Source organism: Heloderma suspectum, chromosome 4 (assembly GCF_057233095.1).
Source record: "Heloderma suspectum isolate Gila_16-S chromosome 4, 16-S_ref, whole genome shotgun sequence".
NCBI classification, from domain to species: domain Eukaryota; kingdom Metazoa; phylum Chordata; class Lepidosauria; order Squamata; family Helodermatidae; genus Heloderma; species Heloderma suspectum.
The window spans coordinates 221154919-221178905 of record NC_139461.1 but is presented as its reverse complement, the minus strand read 5'-3'; the positions used below and the strand labels follow the sequence as shown (position 1 = coordinate 221178905).

At 45.8% G+C, this 23987-nt stretch overlaps 1 protein-coding gene across 1 annotated transcript; it reads right to left on the bottom strand.

Moving 5' to 3' along the window:
- Positions 1 to 1203: 1203 nt before the first annotated feature.
- LOC146348101 (cytochrome P450 2J2-like) lies at positions 1204 to 23550 on the bottom strand. Its single transcript, XM_084852365.1, has 9 exons — positions 23263 to 23550; positions 21390 to 21552; positions 18993 to 19142; positions 13396 to 13556; positions 12556 to 12732; positions 11190 to 11325; positions 7720 to 7907; positions 5868 to 6006; positions 1204 to 3960 (listed from the first exon to the last, which is right to left on the bottom strand). The coding sequence occupies exons 1-9, from the start codon at positions 23461 to 23463 to the stop codon at positions 3785 to 3787; spliced, it is 1491 nt and encodes a 496-aa protein (XP_084708491.1). The 5' UTR covers positions 23464 to 23550; the 3' UTR covers positions 1204 to 3784.
- Between the last annotated feature and the right edge of the window lie 437 nt (positions 23551 to 23987).

Genomic DNA, 23987 nt, shown 5'->3' with positions numbered 1-23987 from the left:
CAGATGCCAGCGAGATCACATCACTCCAGTGCTGAAGGAGCTGCACTGGCTACCAGTCGTTTTCCGGGCCAAATTCAAGGTGTTGGTTTTGACCTTTAAAACCCTATACAGTTCCGGCCCAGCCTATCTCAAGGAGTGCCTCCAGCAACACCAGATAGGCTGCTCAACAAGATCAGCTTCCGATGGCCTTCTCTCTGACCCATCAGCCAGGACAGCTAGGCTGGTGAGGACGAGGGAAAGGGCCTTCCCTGTGGTGGCCCCCACCCTGTGGAACTCCCTCCCTAGGGAACTCCGCCATGCCCCCTCTTTAATGAGCTTCTGCCATGCATTAAAAACATGGTTGTTCAGGCAGGCATTGGAGTGGGCTAGGGTAATTTTAGAAATGTGATGTTTTTAATGTTGAATTTTATTGTATGAACTGCTTTTAGTGTTCATCACCCAGAGTGGCTGGTTGACCAGCCAGATGGGTGATTAATAAATTTAATAAATGAATAAAATAAAATACTTTCTTGTGTCCCTCCTTCCTGTCCAACACAAGTTGAAGCATGTTATGAAGCAGCAGCTGTAAACATGTTTTCACTTGCTTCGTCAGATGGGGAGGATGTGGTGGTGGAATCCCGACTTGGGCAGAACAGAATTGCAATCTCCCCCTCCCCCAGTTGTTACTGTCCCTGTATGTGTGGACTGCATCTAGCCTGCTCACTCCACACTCAGCTCGGTATACAATGGAGGTGAGAGGTGGAGCTGCACAGACTGAAAGCTGACATAGCACAGACTCCTGGGAAAAGGGGGTAGATGTAAACCTCCAGTAGGGCGGCCACATATGAATCTCCCAAAAAGAGGGCAGTGATTTGCATAAAATTTACATACCTTAATTTATATGCATAGATGCAGATTTAGAAGTAATTATTGTAATTGAACAGAAATACAGCACTTGTCACCATGGTGTGGAAAATGGGGACCTGTGTCCCTGCCTATTTAATTTGTTGCTTAGGTCCTAAGTGTTGATGGGCAACAATTCTACCCTAGTAGTCTGGTATTTTATCATCCAGACAGTACAGTGTAACAACATTCTCCTGTTCCAATATATTCACATCAGGGTGAAGGTGAGGTCAGGTGAGAGAACAATTAGGTATCCAAATCAGGGGGAGCGATGTAACCAGCGAAAAAAAGTGCCAAAAATATCAATCCTTACATTCCAAGAAAAACAGAAAATTGACACATTGTATATTTTATTCATTCAACACTTGTATATGTTGCCTTTACCAGTAAAATTCTCTGAAAGAGGCTTGTATAAGCAGCAGTTGACTAACAAGAAAGTTCATGAAAATAAAACATCAATAAAAGCCAGCAGTAAAACAAAGCAAGTTAAAACGTCCAGCCCAAGGATACTAAGAACGAACCATGAGACATAACCAAAACCAACAGCAGCTAAAACCAAACAGTGGAAGTCCAAAAAACTCTCTTGATAAAGGATGAATGTAAGACAAATTGAATTCTTCTTGAATTTATTCTGACTGTTTTAAAAGGTGAATAATGATTTAACTATGATTTCTATGGCTTGTATTCTTTCACTTAATATGGAATATTAAACCCACGTGGTGCTTCACAATTTGTTCCCCGTGTTGAATGCATGGTTATTTTCATTAGATTGAAAAGCACTCTGTTGGTATAACAACTTATAAATGGACCCCATGGTTAATTATGGAATCTGTAATTTGACTTTTTCAGAAATTAGCTTTTTGAGCTCTGCCATCTAGCCACAAATGAAGGCTGGAACCTTCAATTACAGGTGCCAGACAGATGTGTTGGTTTTACATATCTGGAAAATTTCAGGGAGATTGGTGAAAGTTTGTGGGAGAAAGAGCAGTTTAAACCAAAAAGCAAAAACCAAAACAACCCCCCCCAAAGCCACTCTCCCCCTGCCAAAAATAACTCATACACTCAGCCTAACGTACCTCACAGGGTTGTTGTAAGGACAAAATGTTGGGAGGATGTTGTTTGCCATAGAACTAAATGCGTGTTTTACATTTCCTTGCAGGTGAGGAGGGGGTGGGCATGACTTTGGGCCAGTCACAGGGCAGTTTCACATGACACGCTAAGCCACCCTGCAAATAAGCTACACATTATGGGCTATTTGCAGGACAAGCCATGGTGCACCTGACCGATGATCGGGGTCACTGTGGGTTGTTCCCTTGCTCCTTCTCCCTTGGTGCTCCAGCTGGTATCCCAGTATCCTTCATGGGAGATCCTGTCTTGTCTGCCTGTCCTGTCGCCCTCCCCACTCCGATCACTACCCCTTTTCATTATCCTGCTTTTAGAAAATATATTTCAGCCCCAGAAGTTTGCAAAAATTGGGTTCCACACTTTTTAAAATGATTGTGTGGGCCCCAGAAATTTGTGCAAATGTGATCACAGTTGATCCTATTCTAGTTTTTGTTGGTCTTTCCCAAGTGTGCCCCTTGGACAGCTGAAACATACAAGGGCATGGACAAGGCAAGGCTACACCTATCAGACAGTTGTAAGTGCACACTGGCGCAATTGCTAGAGACTGACAAATAAAATAACAGTTTCAAAAGATCGCATTTGTGCACATTTCCGGGGCCAGGTTGGCAAAAAAGTGACAGCCCCTCCAATGTGCCATTTGAGCCTTGTTGGAAGGCCAGTCACGGGCGCAGGAGGCTTGAGGAGCATGGGCTGTTGCACTCACGAGGCGCGCCAGGGGTTTCGCTGCTCTTGCAGCGGTGCTCCTCACCCGGTCGCTGCAACCCCTGGTGAAAAGGCTCTGCCAGATATGGATGACACGTCAACCCGCCATGCGTCAAAGAACCGCTAGAACAAGCCATGTGTTGTCAGGGTGGCTTATTGCTCAAAATGAAGCCACCCTGCGGAAAGCAGTCTGGGTTCAGACAACACGACAACCCACCATGGCTGCAGAAAGCCATCCCACGGAAAGCGGGCAGGGTCAGACAACATGAGAACCCAGCCCACTATGATTTACAATTTCTTGAGGTGAGGAGGAAGAGGAGAAGCTCATTGGATGGCTTTGGGCCAGTCACAGACTTTCACCCTAACCTACCTCACAGAGTTGTTGTGAGGATAAAATACTGTGAGGATGAAGGGACCACGTGCCATAGGACAAAGCAGATTAACCAGGGTTTCTGAATTCCGGTGCAACAATCATTCAATCAGTCTCCAACACAGGCACAGAAGACAAAATGGTTCCTTCTCATGAGGCACTCCTTAAAAGCTTTGACGTCCCAACATTGCCAGCCTGTGGGGCCACTGGTGTCCCCTTTTCTAGGATTAGGATAGGACACATGTGACCCATAAAGGAACTCCAAAACATGTGCAGCACTTCAAAGAGAGTGTGATCAAGGGCAGAGTCAGCACCTAATGCTCTCAGGTGCAAAGATTATTTTAAACATAATAAAGAACACCTGCAAAGGGGTCATGTGGTCATTCTGCTCTTTCCATCCTTACCGCCATAAAACAGAGTGATGCAGTGCTGCAGAACCATGGGCCAATTACAAATGGATCCTGATGTCATTTGGACCTTTCCCCCATCCGGCAGTCCCATGAAATAAAGTCCTGGCAATTGCACCATAAACCGTTATCTGGAAGCATCCCACATCCAGGCAGGAAAGTGGGACATAATAATGGAACGCATAAAGGCATAAGAATGGAACAATGGCTGACACTGGTTCCACACTGGGCCATGAGAACAGAAATGCAGGAGAAAGTCTCAGCTGACCCTGCTTCTTTTCAGAGTCCTGCAGTTTCCCTAGCGAGAGAATGCACATATCTGGTATGGCAGCGGGCTCAATATAAATCCCACCCTGAAGTCAAGGTTTAACGTCACATCCTTTGGAGGCTGGAAAGTGAACTTCTGGATTAGGGCAGTGAAGAAAAGAAAAAGCTCCATCCTTGCCAACTTCTCTCCAAGACAAACTCGCTTTCCTAGAAGAGAGGGACAAAGTGGTCCTGTTAGCAGAGGGCTTTTGCAATGGTGGACTCTGTCACGTTCCCTTGGCCCCCACCTTCCTCACGCACAAACACAAGGAGAGAGGCTTCAGTCTCATGTCTTTAATTCACTCTCAACAGGTTCAATACAGATGCAAATCCCCAAAGACTCTCAGGCTACAAAGGAGTGACAGCAGGGAATCCAAATGGGAGCTATGATGTTGCCCGCAGTTTGAACAGGGAAGCATGCTTAGTCCTATCTGAACTGGCTGGGGAAGATGCCTTCCCCGGTTCTTGCTGTTCCCATTCTGAATCTGGACTGCTAACTATCTCCATACGCTCAGAATCAGACAGACTCTGCTTTTGCAGTTAGTTGTGGCTGCAGCAACTGACACAGCAAAGAACCCATCAGGACCATGACAGATCAGGAAATAAAACGCCATTAAAAGTTGGTATGTAATCAGAAATCACATACAAGGCCGTTATACCCACTTCTTATTCAGGAGAATCAGGGAACAAAGCGGATTTGGTCATGGTTCCTAGATCTCTGAAATACAGAACTTCATGTATTTTGAATTTTATATCTTAATGCTTATTTCTCTGTTCCCCACATCTCAATTGCTTGGAGAAGGCAACAACATATTTCACAAAAATACAAATTGAAAGCATCCAGTTAATGGGTTGGATCCACTTCACTGAGCTCCGCTTGCACTTGAAGAAGAGGGCGCAGAGGCAATCATCGCGATTCCTCCCTCTCCCTATGGCCCCCTGTGCCTCCTGAAAAGCTGCTCTGGAAAGCAAAGGAGCAGGGCCCCTTTGGAGAAACATGAGAGGTAATGCAGGGGGAAGATGGCCTCCCCACCCCTCTCCTCCAGTGATGAGCCTCTGCTGGACCCCACTGCCTTCCCGTCTGGATCCATGCCAATATCTGTTTCAAACGGATATTAATTGAGCACATCATACCTGCTGCAACCGTCAGCTGGCTTGACCAAGGTCACTAGCAAGAGTGTTGAACCTCTTTCAACCAGAGGGTCAAATTCCATTTCAGAGCCGTTCTTGGGGGCCACATTCTAGTGGTGGGTAGGGAGGAAGGCAGAAGGGGTGGGGTAAAATACCCCAACTGTCACTTTATTTTAGCTTAAAGTTCTTACTGCCAGCAACTGAGCCTTAGGAGAGGCATCTCAGCCTTTCAGAATGGAGGGAAAACTGCAGAAATGCTGGGAAAAAACCAAACAATTGCTGGTCAGAGGAAAGTGGGTGGATCCAGATGAAGGGTGTGTGGCCAACTGGGGATCCCTGGAGGGCCACATTTGGCCCCCCAGTGGGAGGTCCTGCACCCCTGCTGTACAGCCAACCCCAAATAGAAAGGCCTCACATGTGTATCCATACGAAACAGTGGTCTCTTGGGAGACGATGTCCCATAACGTTAAGGGCAACTGCTGAGGACAGCTTTTCTGGGCATAGCTGCTCTGACACAGAGGATAACCTCGAGAGGAACTCTTACCCGAACTTAAAGTTCGTAATATGCTGCGGTTTATATACCCCTCACTGCCCTTTTCTCTTGACATTTGGAGGTGGCTTGGTTCAGAGTGTGGCCAGCAGGGCAACACAGAGTTGCTTCTGTTCCAGATGGAACAGGATCTCTGGCCCTCAAGCAAAAGTTTCTGGCAAAATGAGGAAAAGCTACACTGACCCTATGAATTAGTGAGTGACATTTCAGGCATGGTGAGAGCAGCGGGCGGGGACTCAAGCTTCCACATAGTCATGGCTTTGTGCAATACTTAGGAGCAATCTAGGGATTCCTGCATTGAGTGGGGGGGGGGGTTGGACTCGATGGTCTTACAGGCCCCTTCCAACCCTACTATTCTATGGTGTTATGATCACCTTAAAAAAAAAAAAAATACCTGCAGAGAATGGCAGGAACGCTTCCCTTTTCCTGAACTGACCATTCTCCAGGAAATGTCCCGGATTAAAGACATTAGGCGTTTCCCATTCATCTTTGTCGAACAGCACTGATGTCAAGCTGGGGATCAAGATGGTTCCCTGCCAAAGAAAGAGCAGATAAGAAAGCAGATTAAATGTCAGGGAACTCCTTAGTGTATTGAGCAATGGCTCTACAACTGTACTAAGCCTCCAACTCTATCTGCAGACACACAGAGAAAGGTCAATTTTTGGCTGTGAGAATCTCTGTTCAGTACTTAGTAGTTCTTCAAATGTTTTACAAAAACTTCAGGTCCCCTTATAGATTTTTAAATGTATTATCAAAACATGGGACTGTTTTAGAGTTAGGATTAGAAACACCACACACTGACAGAGTTCAGGTCTGTGTATCGGTTCAAACTCAGAACTGGGTGGGCATCCAGTTTCATCAAGGAGCTGGAACGGCAAAGCTAGCCCAAACCATCCCACCCCATCCAGATTATAATGCGCCCCCAATATACCCCAAGAGTTGCAAAAAGAGCAATAACTCCAGACAGCTCATTCCAGCCAAGTCAAACCACAGAGGGCAAAAGGAAATCTCCCAGTAGTACTTACCAAGTCTCAGAAAATGTGTTCATAAACCTGGCATATCCTAGTCTTATTTAGACTCCAGCATCCTTCTGAGATCTCAGGCTGAGCAGGCCATCAAGACTAAAAATGCAGGCCTGTGCATCTGCCTGTGCCAGTGCTATTGCAGCTGTTATGCCCGTCAGGTCTACAACTCCATAGCAGCAGAGGAGAAGGAATAACGGGCAAACCACCATATCATGGAGGGAGGGGCCAGACCTACGACTGAGTGAGTAAGCCTGCAGTCTCCCAATGAGGTGTCAGGGCTCAGCTTCAGTACTGCAGTGGGCCTTGTAGCTTATAGCCGGGATTTGATTAGAAGTGGCCTGGAAGAGCTTGGGCCTGTTCAGTTTCTGGAAGGTCAGAGTCTGTGTGAGCTTATCTCCATCAGTGTTCTCAGAGCAGAGCCAGGGGGAGTCGCCCAACTCCCTGTCCACCTGCTGGTCTGGCCTTGGCAGGCAGGGAGGCTGGAAGCTGTCCGTGAGAACCTGACGGAGGTGGGGTGGGGTTTGCAGAAGGGTTGGCCAGGTTGAAGTGTCACTGCTGGAGGGCTGAGCAGTGCCGCCCCGTTTAGCCTGAAAGGCTACAGGCCCTTGTCTGTCAAGGGATCTGGAGGGGGTGTCCACACAGTCATGCCTTCCCTTTTAAACTGATGCAAAGGCTCAGACCTACAACTGAGTGAGTAAGCCTGGGGTCTCCCAATGTGGTGCCCACCAGGCTCCCTGCCCAACATGTGTTTTTTTTAATTTCTTAGGATTGTTTTTATTAAGTTTTTTAAAAAATTGGGATGCTGGCATGCTGCAAAACAAAGTGCTGCCCTTCAGTGCCATCTTTATTTGGGACCAAAAGAGTGGTTTTCTGTTTTGGAGCCTCTGTCCTGTACTTAGGTTCTAGGTTCTTAGGTAGTTTTCTTTTAGTCTCACCAGTTGGTCTTTTTGGAAAGGAATGCTTTGTGACCAGCCATGCCAACCATGGCAGCCATTGTATGAATGGGCAAGGCCCCAACGCCAACCACCTTGTGAGAGCACCCATGACACTTTCAAAAGTCCAAATGTGCTGATTGACCGGAAAAGTTTGGGTACCACTGGAGTAAGCTTTTCTCCATCAGTGACAACTAAAGGATCTGATATAACTGAGAACTTCGGCTTGGCTTAAACTTTGGCATCTCACAGGAAGATATATTACAAAGATTATTTCCTTAACACTTACTTTGGGCAAACGAAACCCAGCCAGTGTTGTGTCGTTAGCTGCCATCCGGGGCAAATTCAAAGGCACAATGTTACCTATCCTTTGAACTTCATGAATAACCGCATTGGTATAGGGCATGCGATCCCTGTCGTCCATCGCTGGCTGTCGCAACTGGCCAATCACAGAGTCTATTTCTGCTTGGACCCTTGCTAGAAACAAAGTAACGTTTGCTGTTGGTACAAGAAAAACAAACCCAAACTCTCAGGAAGCAGGGTGTCTCCAAGAAACAGGGAGCCGGGTCAAGGGCAATGAATGCGCAATTGGCAAAACACACACACACAGTTCTGCTTGCATGAGAAGAATATGTAGCTCTCTGTGACAGAATAACCATAAGTATGAACAAGTCCATCAAGGATCAGGCCCATCGGGGGACACAGGGATGTCCACCCCAAGGGTTTAACAGCTACCACCATCTAACCTTTTGCAGACAGTTAGAATGCTTTTAAGAAAAGAAGCCCTAGATCTAGGGATAGTGCATGCCGCTTAAAAACCTCTGACAAAAGACGCCTGCCTCCCGGATTATGGAGAAGCTAGAACTCTGAATAGTATACTAAGCCAAGCAGATATGGAAGGGTGAACACTTCAGGTACAGAATTAGAGCAATAGAAAAAGAAATGTGTATGTATTTAGAGAAATCAGAATGAATGAGACCTTTAAAAAGTAGAAACAAATAAAAACTGCTGAAAGGTAATTAGTCCTTTGCTTTTATCCCTTTCTAAAGGTGGGGTGAGTCATGCCTCTCTGGGAACAAAGGAGTCTTGAAGGCAGCTTTCTTTGGATGGTTTCGGCACACTCGCTCAGCTGCACACACCAATTCACTCAGACCATTTGACCTGAGCTCTGTCAGCCAAGGACAAGTCCATTTCAATAGACAGAAACAGGCCTCCTGAGGGAGGGAGGATCCACCCCCTTTGGACTGGACTAACCACTGCCAGCTACACCTAGCAGAATATGCCAGTGTAGAAGTTGTTACGGCCTTTTGTTGCCACCACAACCTGTACATGTGAGCCTGAGATAGGATTCCTCTCCAGAAAATCGCGGGTGTACTCGCACGCACGCACGCATGCACACGCGCCCACGCACACACACATACACACACACACACACAATGACAAGCAGCTAACAGTGTGGATTTGTGAAGTATCTGCTGGTCGACAATCTCCAATTTGCAAAGAAAATTATGTGCACAAATATACACATCATGACAAATAAGCAGAAAGAAATTACTTTTTTCTTGCACTTAGTCATATGAAGTGTGGTCAAGTTAGCCAGGCAAACTTTTAAATCCTGCTGAGTGCTGCACAAAGTCAGTATTCCACAAAGCGATTATTCCACAATATGTGCCCCTTTTCTTTACACTGCAGTTGTAATTCACCTGTAGAACCCGGACTTGCTAAGCAAAACACAAACAAACAAACAAAAGTACAATGGCACCTTGGAGGTTAAGGGGCTTCCATGTGGCATAAGCCACGGCGCTCAGATGCAAGCCCAGAAGTCTGAGGATGTCTTTGAAAGGGATGGTAAGAACTGTACATGAATTGCATTTCCTGCATTGAAATGTCCAAATGAGAGCACCACATTGACTGGAATGCGGATATCTGTTTCTGCTTATTGTGTTTAATTACCTCTTTATTTCTTTACAATATTTATATACCGCTCCAGATGTAGAACAGGTTTCAGAATGGTGAACACAAAGGATAAAACAGGAAAAGAATAAAAAGATTAAAACCCCACATTAAAATTATACTTGAAAAAATACAGAATGCCAATAGAAATCGTGACCGGTCCATTAAGGAACGCCTCCTGGAACAGTGCTGTGGTCAGGAGGGGCCGGAAACGACGCAGGGTTGGTACCTGCCTGTCCTCCAGGGACAGGGTTTTCCAAAGGAAGGGGGCTGACTGAAGGCTTTTCTCCTGGTGGACTCCAGCCGGGCCCTGGGCCCATGTGGAGCCACCGGGGCAAGCCCGCCGATGGCCTCAGTGACTGGGCAGCTTGGTAAGGGAGAAGGCGCTCTCTCACATATCCAGGTCCCCAGATGTTTAGGGCTTTGTACACGAGTACTACAGCCTCAATCCTGGCCCGGCAGAGAAGAGTCAGCCAGCGCGCTTCTCTCAGCAAAGGAGCTGCAGGCTGGACAGGGGCAGCTCCCGACCACAGCCGAGCTGCTGCACCAGCTCCAGCTTCCAGAGCAGCCTCAAGGGCGGCCCCACTGCAGTCATCTGCTCTTGAGGTGACTAGTGCTGGAGCCACTGTGGCCGAGCTATCCCCATCCTGGAGAGGCCGTAGCTGGCGAACCCGCTGAGGCCGGCAAAAGGCACTTGTGGCCCTGAGAGCCGCCATGGCCACTTGGGCTTCCAGCGACAGTGATGGATCTAGGAGTACCCCCAAACCATGGTCCTGATCTTTCAGTGGGAGTTCAACCCCGTCCAGAACAGGCAATGTGCCTTTCTCCCGGACTCAGGAACCACTCACCCACAGGGCTTCCATCTCGCCAGGATTCAAGTTCAGTTTACTGGCCCTCATCCAGCCCACTATGGAGTTCAGGCACAGGTCCAGGGCTTGCACAGCCTGTCCTGAGTCAGAAGTCCCAGGGGGACAGAGCTGTGTGTCATCAGCATGCTGATGGCACTTGGCACCAAATCCCCTAATGACTCTCCCAGCGGCTCCATATAGATGTGAAATAACGTTTGGGACAAGATGATACCATGCGGATCCCCATGGCTCAATTGCCAAGGGGCAGAGGAATGGTCACCCAATGTTACTTTCTGAAATTGGCCCCACAAGCAGGACTGGAACCCCTGTAGCACAGTGCCTCTGATACCCATTGCACTAAGTTGATCCAGGAGAATACCATGGTCAGTGTATCAAGAGTCGATGAGAGATCACAGAATTAACAGGGTTGTACTCCCCCTGTCCCTCTCTCGATAAAGGTCATCCATGATACATCAGGGCGACCAAGGCTGATTCAGTCCTATAACCTGATCAACATCCAGACTGAAGGGGTCTAGATAATCAATATCATCCAAGAGTGCCTGCAGCTGTCCTGCCACTACCCTCTCCAGAACCTCCCGTAAAAAAGGGGAATTTGCAACTGGCCAGTAGTTGTCTAATACCACTGTGTCTTACGATGCTATTGTATCATATAAAAGACACCAGAAGTGTTGCACTGAGGAGCTTGAGGAGTTCTTTGTATCACTTTAGAAAATATCCTGACTGAGGCAGATCATGGAGCAGAGTTCACATATCCTGGCTCCTGGTTCTATTCCTGAGTCCCCAGAAGAGACTTTTACACACTGCTATGGAATTAGCTTTGTGCAGTTATTATTGGGGCTAAAGGCAGGGGCAAAGAGTCACTTAGTATAGCCGTGTAACAGTATGGTACTGCATTAATGTTTAAAAAGTAGTGCAACAGGAAAAAAAAAATTCTCACCTTGAATTTCTGGATAAATGGCCATGTAGAGCAAAGCCCAGAGCAGCGTTGTAGAAGTTGTTTCAGTTCCAGCAAAAAACAGATCCATTGTTGAATGTAGGAGGGTTTCATCATGGAAACTGGAAGCAACGTCCTCCTTAAAAAGAGAAAATGCAGCAGCATGTTATGCTTTCAACAAAAACATCAGCCAAACATTGTCCCCAGCTGTCACTTGATCACATTGAGAGTCAAGATCTCTGTATTCGGGATTTGATACCACCAGATTACTAGTCTTGAGAATCACTGAAGCTGGGACTAAGTATGAATAAAGGGAAAAGAAAGACACCCAGTAATTCCTGATCTGGACTTCAAAGCCCAGAGAGATTGTATTCAGGCAGGCAGAAATAAAAGTAGATCATGTGATGCCTCTAGATAAGATATAGATATAGATATAGATATAGATATAGATATAGATGACATAGACATAGACATAGCCATAGACATAGATATTGTCATGTCAGCTATTTGCTCTGACAGACAAGCTGTGAAATGTATGTTGGCAAGTAACTTGAACATGCAGCTAAAGCACACACAAGAAAACGTTCCTAATGAACACAGCAATCTTTTCATAGAGAGGAGAAAAATAAGTCCCAAACTAGCAAGGTACCAACTTTACTCCCATGTATAAAGTGTCACAACAGACTAGTAGATGGAATGTTCCGGTAAGCCTAGAAAGCACCAGCTAGCTTGCCATATATGCACATGTGAATTTAACTCACATACTGTTGTAACTCCACCATTGTAGGCAGTGAACAAGTGGTGAAATCCCACCCCCTGGAAAACATTATGTGATAAGCACATACCCCTCCCCTGTCTGAATTCATGCAGAATCAGTGGGAACTCTAGCCCTATTCAGGCATTCTGAAAGCATGTTGTTTAAACACATGAGGGGAGGGAACACTCCAGCCCTGCCCCTGTCCCTCATCACTTTCGTTGCCCTGCATGTGTGGAGGGTGACTGTTTGAAGCAGAGAGCCTCCTCTATCCATGGGGGTCTCCACACAATCCAGAATGCTGGATATCCACTGTTCCAGAGTGTGTAGAGAACCTCCATGGAGAGATTGATGAATCTCTTCATTTCAGTCACCCCTCACATGTGCAGGACAATAAGAGCGATGCCGGAGGAGGGCAGGACTACCATGCTCCCCCTCCTCACATGTTTAAACAACACTCTGTCAGAATGCCTGAATAGGGCTAATGTGAAGGTGAGCCACTGAAGGCTATTAGGACAAATCAATTGGCCTGTTCTATTCTTTGACACTGTGTCTCTCTTCTTCTCCTAAAAATTAAGAAACAAGTTCCAACCTGCTCTCGATATTGTCAATTACCTTGGCCATTTCATTTAGATATGCATCAATGAAATCTCTGGTTTCAGATGGGTTCCAGTCTTCCTTGTGCTTTTCAATGATTTCTCTCACAAATGATTTCACCTCTCCCCAGGTTTTTAAAACAGTCTGATGAGGCCCGGGCAAGCATTTCATGACGGTTGGAAAGGCAATGTACAGCTGGGGGAACAAACACTACAATTATGCTGTGTTTAGGAGAAAAAACATGAAATGTCTAGTAAACCTCCCCAAACATCATCCTACTATCACGTGAAAGGAGCTAGGCTAGCAGAATGAAAAGACAATGAAAAGGAAGCAAATAGGCCTTTAAGCAAACAGAAATGAGTTGGAATCCTTATTTCCAGTATGGGGCAGATCTGTGAAGCTCCTAGATGCACTGATCTGCCCTGTTTCAGACTCAAGCATTTCCACTCAATTCCAAGGTTGCTTTAGGAAGCACCTAGCGGTGGGTCCTGCTGGTGTAACAGAAACAGCACAGCGGCAGCATAGGAGATTGCCCTCAAAACCCAATTTCTTGCCTGTGGAAAGCGGCCATGTTAGAAAAGTGGGTTCTGGAGCAGTTTTGTGATTCCACACCTGGAAGTCTTAGCTGAGCATGATTTATATATTTTTCTGTGGTCAACCCTTGATTCAAAACATACACACCCCAACTCATATGTCTTCAGTGTCACCCTAGATTTCTGCATGAAGGGACTTGGCACAAAAGGAAAAAGAAAATGTCTGACAACTAATCAGAGACATGGGAGGCGAATGTTCTCATCAAAGGGAAAAGACACATGGGATTGTAGTGTGGTTCTCCATTAGATCAGAGAGCTTCCATACGTGGATCAAAATACTTTCTTGAAGATGCACTGCTTTATCAAGCAACTGCAACAACTTCTGGAAATGGCTGTCATGGTAATCAAAGCGGTCCCCAAAGGTGATGGAACAGATGATATTGGAAACAGCATTATTAATCTGAAATCGAGGTTCAAATGGTTGTCCTGCAGAGAAAAAGATGGCAGAGAACATCATTATGATTATGGCTCCCGTTTAACAAAAGTATAATATGGGGGAAAGGGTGGGACTTTTGAATAAAATGAAGCATTAACTAAAGCATAAACAAATCCAGTAACTTAAATTTGAGTAGCACTGCAGTTCTGCAAATCCGCATTTTCAGGGAAGGATCTGTCTCCTTCCTGCTTTAGGGCGCAATCCTACAAATGTTTAGACATAAAAAAATCCTATCACTCCCACCATAGTTCAGCCAGTGACCCTGTAGGATGATTTTCTGTCAAACATGCATAGGCGCCAGGTGAAGAGCTTTTTATTTTCCCAGGCATTTTAGCATTTTAGGTTTCTAAAATTTTAGCTTGTTGTTTGAAATCTGTATTTTAAATTCCTGTACTGCTGCTAGGTTTTATTGTGGTTGTATTGTTATATTGTGGTTTTAATGTTCTATATATTTTAAATTGTTTAATTGTGTGCTATTTGGTTTTAATTCTTGTGAACTGCCCAGAGAGCTTTGGCTATTGGCCAGTGTAGAAATGAAATAAACAAAATAAATAAATAAATAAATAGGATCACACCCTTATGAAAGGATTACTCTGCCGCAGGAGCGCACAGCTGAAATGTTATGGATGGAGGAGGCCTTGAGCATGAAGGTGCGTTGGTGGAGTCTTACGGCCTTAGTGACACTATTAATGAAAGCCACACACCTCTAGATACAGATTTCTAGCATATTCACCTGTGAGATTATCAAACAATATTTTACAAAAGCAGGAGATTTGGAACAAGCATCTAATTAATTTCTTTCAAACACATATGGGCAACCTGCAATGTTCCATGGTTTTCCCTGCCACTCAGCTGATCAGCCATTGGCTGGAGCGGGAAACAGACGGCTGTTTCTCCATTGCTACTGGCAATGCTGTTGTCATCTGTGCCATGGTGTGGGGCCTAAAATAGGTTCATTTGGACTTGCCCCAAGTTCTTCTCCATCGTCGCTCTAGCAGTGGACGCACTTGCCTTAAACCAAGGTGCTCCTGGGAGAGGACAGGCAGGAGTGATCATGTCAACTGCCCTGCTCATCGCCCCATTCCACACAGGCTAAGAGTTCCAGTCAATCTACACCCAGTCATGACCTGTCCAAGCCAACGGGGTTTCTCAACCCCACTCTGCACAGATCACCTTTACCCTGACCAGAAACACCAGATCCTCAGCATTCGTAGCCCTTTCTGACCTGATGGGCTCCGCTAGAGCAGTCAGAGTCCTTTAAGGGAGACGGTGAAGCAGAAGGAGGCGCAGCCACAAGACGTCTCCTCTCCCCTCTCCTCCCCTGGCCAATCCTACCTCCCCCCCCCCACAGCTCCCCCTGCCTGTGACAACGGGCTGCTCAGGCACTGGAGCAGCACCTCCACAGCCTGGAGCAGATGACGAGGAAAGCAGAGCTGAGCGTCACCAGCTTGCTGGCACCCCAGGGCACTGCATTTTTGCAAGGGGGTGTTAGAAAAATTGCCGAGGATTGCCTGATCAGAAGGAGAAGACTGATTGATTACATTTCGATAAGAACACAATGGGTTCACAAAACAATAGAAAATAGAGTTCACTGCCTTGTTGTGGCGAAGGGGCTTGCGTAACTCAGTGAAGCCATAAGCTATGCCGTGCAGGGCCACCCAAGATCGACAGGTCATGGCAGAGAGTTCTGACAAAATGTGGTCCACTGGAGAAGGAAATGGCAATGCACTCCAGTATTCTTGCCAAGAAAACCCCATGGAACGTATCACAAGGCTAAAAGATATGACGCTGGAAGATGAGCCCCTCAGGTCGGAAGGTGTCCAATATACTACTGGGGAAGAGCAGAGGGTATTTCCAAGTAGCGCCAGAAAGAGTGAAGCAGCTGGGCCAAAGCCGAAAGGACACTCAGCTGTGGATGTGTCTGGTGGTGAAAAGGAAATCCGATGTTGTAAGGTACAATATTGTTTAGGAACCTGGAATGTCAGATCAATGAATCAAGGTAAGCTGGAGGTGGTCAAACATGAGATGGCAAGATTGAACATCACCATCTTGGGAATCAGCGAACTAAAATGGACAAGCATGGGCGAATTTAATTCAGGTGACCATCATATCTACTGCTGTGGGCAAGAATCCCTTAGAAGAAATGGAGTAGCACTCATAGTCAACAAAAGGGTGGGAAAAGCAGTACTGGGGTACAATCTCAAAAACGATAGAATGATCTCAGTACGAATCCAAGGCAAACCATTCAACATCACAGTAATTCAAGTCTATGCCCCAACCACTGAGGCCGAAGAAGCTGAGGTTGATCGGTTCTATGAAGACCTGCAACACCTTCTAGAACTAACACCAAAAAAAGATGTCCTCTTCATCATAGGGGATTGGAATGCTAAAGTAGGAAGTCAAGAAATCACTGGGATAACAGGCAAGCATGGCCTTGGTGTACAAAATGAAGCAGGACAAAGGCTAATAGAGTTTTGCCAAGAGAACACGCTGATCATAGCAAACACTCTTTTCCAACAGCACAAGAGGCGACGCTACACATGGACATCACCAGATGGTCAATATCAAAATCAGATTATGTCCTTTGCAGCCAAAGACAGAGAAGCTCCATACAGTCAGTAAAAACAAGACCTGGAGCTGACTGTGGCTCAGATCATGAGCTTCTTATTGCAAAATTTCGGCTTAAATTGAAGAACATAGGGAAAACCACTAAACCATTCAGGTATGAGCTAAATCATATCCCTTATGAATATACAGTGGAGGTGAGGAATAGATTTAAGGGATTAGACCTGATAGACACAGTGCCTGAGGAACTATGGATGGAGGTCCATAACATTGTTCAGGAGGCAGCAACAGAATCCATCCCAAAGAAAAAGAAATGCAAGAAAGCAAAGTGGCTGTCTGATGAGGCTTTACAAGTAGCTGAGGAAAGAAGGGAAGCGAAAAGCAAGGGAGAAAGGGGAAGATATATCCAACCGAATGCAGAGTTCCAGAGAATAGCAAGGAGAGACAAAAAGGCCTTCTTAAATGAGCAATGAAAAGAAATCGAGGAAATTAATAGAATGGGAAAGACTAGAGATCTCTTCAAGAAAATTGGAGATCTCAAGGGAACGTTTTGTGCAAAGACAGGCATGATAAAGGACAAAGAAGGCAGGGACCTCACAGAAGCAGATGAGATTAAGAAGAGGTGGCAAGAATACACAGAAGAACTATACAGGAAAGATCTGAATGTCCCTGATAGCCATGATAGTGTGGTCACTGAACTTGAGCCGGACATCCTCGAGAGTGAAGTCAACTGGGCCTAAGGAAGCATTAGTAACAACAAAGCTAGTGGAGAGGACAGTATTCCAGCTGAGCTATTTAAAATCCTAAAAGATGATGCTGTTAAAGTGCTGCACTCAATATGCCAACAAATTTGGAACACTCAACAGTGGCCACAAGACTGGAAAAGGTCAGTTTACATTCCAGTTCCAAAGAAGGGCAACGCCAAAGAGTGTTCAAACTACCGTACAATTACACTCATTTCACATGCCAGCAAGGTGATGCTCAAAATCCTACAAGCTAGGCTTCAGCGGTATGCGAACCAGGAACTACTAGAAGTACAAGCTGGGTTCCGAAGAGGTAGAGGAACTAGAGATCAAATCGCCAACATTTGCTGGATCATGGAGAAAGCAAGAGAATTCCAGAAAAACATCTATTTCTGCTTCATTGACTACGCTAAAGCCTTTGATTGTGTGGATCACAACAAACTGTGGCAAATTCTTCAAGAGATGGGAGTACCAGACCACCTTACCTGTCTCCTGAGAAACCTGTATGAGGGTCAAGAAGCAACAGTAAGAACCAGACATGGAACAACCGATTGGTTCGAAATTGGGAAAGAAGTACGACAAGGCTGCATATTGTCGCCCTGCTTATTTAACTTATATGCAGAGTACATCATGAGAAACGCTGGGTTGGATGAATCACAGGTCGGAATTAAGATTGCCATGAGAATTATCAACAACCTCAGATATGCAGACGATACCACCCTAATGGCAGAAAGCGAAGAGGATCTAAAGAGCCTCTTGTTGATGGTGAAAGAGGAGAGTGCAAAAGCTGGTTTAAAAGTCAACATTAAAAAAACGAAGATCATGGCATCTGGCCCCATCACTTCCTGGCATATAGAAGGGGAAGAAATGGAAGCAGTGACAGATTTTATTTTCTTGGGCTTCATGATCACCGCAGATGGTGACTGTAGCCATGAAATTAAAAGACGCTTGCTCCTTGGGAGGAAAGCTATGGCAAACCTAGACAGCATAGTAAGAAGCAGAGACATCTCCTTGCCGACAAAGGTCCGTAAAATCAAAGCTATGGTTTTCCCAGTAGTAATGTATGGCTGTGAGAGCTGGAGTATAAGGAAGGCTGAGCGCCGAAGAATTGATGCTTTCGAACTGCGGTGCTGGAGAAGACTCTTACGAGTCCCCTGGACTGCAAGGAGGTCAAATCAGTTAATCCTAAAGGAAATCAACCCTGAGTGCTCATTGGAAGGACAGATACTGAAGCTGAAGCTCAAATATTTTGGCCACCTAATGTGAAGAGAAAACTCTCTGGAAAAGACCCTGATGCTGGGAAAGATTGAAGGCAAAAGGAGAAGGGGACGGAAGAGGATGAGATGGCTAGATAGCATCACCAATGCAATGAATATGGACTTGAGCACGGTCCGGGAGAGAGCGCAGGACAGGAAGGCCTGGTGTGCTATGGTCCATGGGGTCACGAAGAGTCGGACATGACTGAATGACTGAACAACAACAAATATTCAAAAACAAAATACAAGATAGCCGCACCAATATTTTGTTGCCGACACATTTCAGAATGTGTCCGTTCATAACAGGAAATCGTCCCCTCCTTCTAAGTCTTCCAAAGTAACTACTTATTTCACAGCTGGCTCACTTAAGGGGGACTGAAATGTAAAATGTAACAGCCCCTCATATATACATACATGCACACATACATAGTCTTGTGTGTGCACGTGTGTGCGCATGTACATAAAAGATTTCCCCCAAATTTCAAAACTGTTCATTTCAAACTCATATTCCGTTCTGGACTATGACTGCTATAGCTATCCAAATCATCAGTCCAAACACTTTACCTACCCGTGGCTGTTGTTGTTGGCTCAGTCCTAACCAACCCTCCTCATCTTTGCCATGCAACTGTAGCCTTCGCTGAGTATTCGGAGTTCCCCGCCAGCAGAGGTTCCCACATGACCTCCCAGGTCAGCCAGAGTTCCAGGCATCACAAGGGATGCGCATCTGTGTGAAGCTTTCAACTGACATTTCCCTAATCGTGGGGTAGCCCCACATCAATTAGAGCTAAATTTGTCCCCTGGAACACTGACACAGCAAAAATATTGTTGAGCTTCTGCGTACAAAAAAGATGCTAGGCCTTACCATTCTGCTCTTCAATTGCATCTGTTAAATATCTGCTCTCCTCCTGTATTCGTTCTTCGAAGCTTCTTTTGCCCAGACCAAAGTTTCTGATAGTCGATAAGGCAAATCGTCTTTGTTGTTTCCAGCTAAGTCCGTTTGAGGAGACCAGTCCTAGATGGGAAGGATTAACATTACATTGCTACGCACCTTTAACATAACCATGACACATGGCTGTAAAACATTTGGTGAAGATTGAGGGTGGTTGGTGGATTTTATCTGGTTGCTCTTCATTCTGCTGTTATTTTTCGGATTTTGCTGGTACTGTTGCTACTGTATTGCTGCAGTTTGTGTCTTTACTGCTTGGGATTGGTTTTTAATGCGAGATTTATTTCATACATTTTGGAAACAGGAAACAGGTCAAAAGTCATATAGTTCTTATTCTTAACAATTGTTGCTACAGCTACAAAGCTGCAATCCTATATACACTTACCTAGAAGTAAAGCCCATTGAGATCAATGCTTCTGAGTTGACTGACAGGTATAGAACTGCACTGTATAGCCTCATAGTGCCGCTGGGTTGTGGTTCTTTCACAACTGGTGGGCAGTGGGATTAAAATTGAAATTGAGGCTCCACACAAATTGCCTCTACATTGACCTGGCGTCATGGCTCAGCTCGGGCGAGCAGCTGCTAAGGGAGCGGAGGCTGCTCCTCCGTCCCTACACACTTGGTCCTGCTGGTGCAAATAAGTGCCATGGCCAAGTGTGCAGGCCCCATGGCACCAGATTTCAAAGGATTTTTTTAAAAAAGAAAAACACTGACATTTCGAGTAGCACTGATCTGAACCACTCAGACACTGCCTTTGGGCAGGGGGACACAGCCAATGAGGGCACATGGCTCCTGTGCCCTCAGTGGTTGAGTCCCCTCCACTGCAAGGGCAGCGTCTGATTGGTTCAGATCACTACTACACATAACGTATGATAAAAAAAAACTTTTTGAATGGTGCATGGGCCCTGCAGGCTTGGCCAGACGGGTGCTGTGGGCCTGCGCAGGAGGAGGGTATGCTGCCACGCTAGGTACAAAAAAATCCAGGAGAGGGGGTCGCAGGCTTCTGCAGCAGCAGCCGTGGTGGCGGCAGGTGGGCAAGGGGCTGTTGCTCCTTGTACATGCAAAGCACGTGCACTACCATGCCCCACCCAGGTGTACTGTTTACACTGACTGGCAGCGGCTCTCCAGGGTTTCCGACAAGAATCCTCTTTCCCAGCCCTATCTGGAGATGCCAGAGATTACCCCCGTGACCTTGTGCTTGCAAAGCATGTGCTCTGCCTCTGAGCTGCAGTCCTTCCTCTCGAGGGAACAAAGGGTGGAACCCATTTAACTTTTCCACTGAGGGCAGGGATGGTGGAGACATTTGGCTCACATTCTAGTGCAAACTGACCGAATTTCACACTGTCGGACCAATATGCAAAGCAAAATTCAGCTGTCCCTTGAAATTTGCAGTTCTTTGAATTTTGCAGTGGAGTTCTTTAATGAACAAATGAGTATATCTGGGAACTCAAAATGCACTCAAAATGCTTATATTAGTGAACATAATGTTCAGAACTTCATTGTATTAGGAAAACATGTGTATATTGGCTAAAACATGGATTGACCAAAATGCATATTGGCTTGCAAATGTTTCTGTTGGCCAATTAGCATACAAAATGAATGTATGAGGGGAAATGTACAAAAATGCATACCATGTTTCATGCTTTTTAAAAAAAAAAAAATCAAAATATGGACTAACTGAAGTAAAGACTGGAAAGAAGTTTGGAACAAATTGAATTTGAGATTGCATTAATATGAAACTGAGAGAAACGGAAATGGATGGACCGGCCCTTCCCTAATGATAGAACTGCTTCCATCAGTGGAACCAGGAGAGAGAGGCATGGGCGGGGGAGGGATGAAGGGGACAGGAGAAAGAGGTAACGTCCCACTGCAGAAGTGGACTTCCAGTTGCATGATATTGGTTCCTCTGAAAAGATGGCAATTCTATAAAAGATGGCAATATTTTTGGATTTCCAGGACTTACTGCATAAGAAGTTAAATAGTTCTGCAAAGGATACTAATTGCTGCCATAGTGCAATCTTTCACCATCACTATAGTCCAATAGCTACAAGCTGTTCTGTCTGTACACTGAACTGGGAGCCATAACCAGGCAAAGCTTTCCTGAACCCTACAAATGTGTTGGACTACAACTCACATCATCCCCAGCTAGCAAGCCATACCAGCTCAGGATTGTGGGAGTTATAGTCCAACACATTTGGCGGACACCAAGTTGGGGAAGGCTAATCTAAAGGCTCACACAATTCAGACAGACCCTAAAAAGAAAAGAAAAAAAGAAACAATCCAAGAAATTGAACCTGATTAAAAGAAACTCACCAGATGTCCCAAAGATTTCACGCATAAAAGGAAATTCCGGACGATCCACAAAATTTTCGCCTTGATGGATAAGGGCTTCCTTCACTAGATGGAATCCATTCACAACCACACCCCGCGTACTTCCAATCTGCAGGCTGAAGATATCTCCAAATCTTATTCTAAGCTGGAGGGAGAAGGAGGAACAATGGAAAAGACTGGATACATTCCAGATTAATGTCTAGTTGGTGATCATAGAATGCCTGTAGGGAGAATGGGAAACTTTGGTTGACATCAAATAATATAGGGTCCCTCCAAAATCTTTGAAAACAAATCCCAAGGATGCGAGATTTGCAATTTCCCGGGAAAACTGATTGGCAGCACTTTCAAAACAGAGCAAAGGACGTACTTATTTACATAATGCCGAATTTACTGATGGAATTCACAGACACAAGTTTAGATGGCTCACAGAGAGGAACAGACACATTTGTGGGATATACGTATCAAATGCATGTGAGGACAAACGGGGTCTCCACATGCAGAGGTGGCATGCCTCTGGATACCAGACTCTGGGGACAAACAGCAGCAAGAACATCAAGAGCACACAGAAAGAGACTGAATGTTAACTCCCCCCACCCCCACCCTGGTCCCGTTGCTCTTGGAGCCTGTGGGGCCTGGGAGAGATCCACTGGTGCAGGCGGCCAGAAATCTGGCTGCCCTTCCCTGCACTTGGCACTTTTGAGGAGCGGCTTGCGCGTTATGATCTTTATATACTTCATCATCTGATCAAACAATACCAATTGATAATATGTTTTTCTGATTAATAGCACCTACTTTGAAATGAATTAGAAAGGCTATACAGTTTTATTGAAGATAATTGCTTATTTGGGTTGTTTCTATCTTGCATCCAGGATCGTCATTCTGCCAGTGGAAGGATACCCCTGGCAGAAAAAGATTGCTGTGTCCTCTCCTCCCACCGGAAGCTCCCTGAGTGCCATCAAAATCTCTTCTGGGTCCAACTCTGTGTGTCTGGAAGTGAGTGGTTACTAGAATGGCTACCGTAATGGTGTATTCTGGTGTTGTGACTCTGAGCCGCTTTGTGTTTATTTCTGGGGGAAAGTGGCATAGAAATTAAGATAACCACAACAGCCCATGTGTCATGTAAATATGATGGTGGTTTTCGATACATCATCCTAGAAACCTTTCCATATACAGCTAGTGAGGCCTTAGGAGCCTGCAGTTCAGGTTACTACTAAGTGGGTGGGCATACTCCATGAAGACTCAGAGTAGCCACACTTCTACTCTGTGAGGAAAGGAGCTACTGTGGAGGAAAGGAGCTCCTTTCTAAAGCTCAAGATTTCACAGAATCAGGGACTTGAAGGGGGGCCTTGTAGGCCATCCAGACCAACCCCTAGCTTGGCACAGGAATTTCAGAGCTAGAACATCCCCAGCACATAACTGTCCAGCCTCTGTGTGAAAAGTTCCAGCGAGGGAGACTCCACCTCACCCCCCTAGGCAATTGGTTCCATTGTCGGTCTACTCTTACCATCAAGGCCCTTCTCCTAATGATCAGCCAAAGTCTAATCTCCTGTACCTTAAACCTGTGAGATCTTGTCCTGCCCTCTGGAACAGCAGAGAACAAATCCTCGATGCTACGGCCCTTCTGGTATTTGAAGAGCACTAGCATGTTCCTCCATGGTCTTCTCTTCTTCTGGCTAAACATGCCCAGTTTCTCCATCCTTTCCTCATACGACTCATTTTTCGGACCCCTGACCATCTTCATTGCCCTCCTCTCAACCTGTTCCAGTCTGTCTGCAGTAAAGTGCAATGCCTGTAACTGTTTCCTTAATAAGGATTTACTCCAAGATAATGTGCTCAAACCAGTCCTCATCCTTACCTTTTGTGTAGAGATATGAGGTTTCTTGAAATCAAAATCCAGAAGATTGCCCAGAAACGGAAGGGGCACAGGTCCTGGAGGAAAATCCCTTGGCTGCCTCTGTTTTAGATAATCAGCAACGAGCAGAAAGGTAGCCAGGAACACCAGGACCACCTGTAGGGACAAGCTCTCCTGGAGGGCAGTAGGTAAGTGGAGCAGCATCGTCAACCTCTTCTAGCCGTGCCAAGTCAAAACACACTGCTGTCTACAGAGGGAAACCAAATCCAGCCCGGAAACCGAAGCTACACCAGCTGACTCTGCTAATGTGGTATGTTTGCTGTGCAAGAAAGTAGGACAAAGTTTGCGTGCCACAGCTCGATACACCACACCCACACAGAGGCTTAATGCATATTGCTCAACTAAGAACTCTGACCAGAAAAGAGAATATTCTTTAGTCAGCATGTTTGGAACGAAGGGGGAAGGGAGGGGAGAGGGTCACCTTTCTCAATGCACAAGGATGACCTAAGACATTTTGCCCCCCGAGGCAGAGCAACAAGAGTGTTTCACCCCATGACTTGGAACGGCTAGAAGAGGTTCTAAAAACAGAATCAGGACTGATTCTGAGCGTATGGAGATAGTTATCAGTCCAGATTCAGAACAGGAACAAGAAGAACCGGGGAAGGCATCTTCCCCAGCCAGTTCAGATATGACTAGGCATGCTTCTCAGGAAGGTAGCACCCAGATGG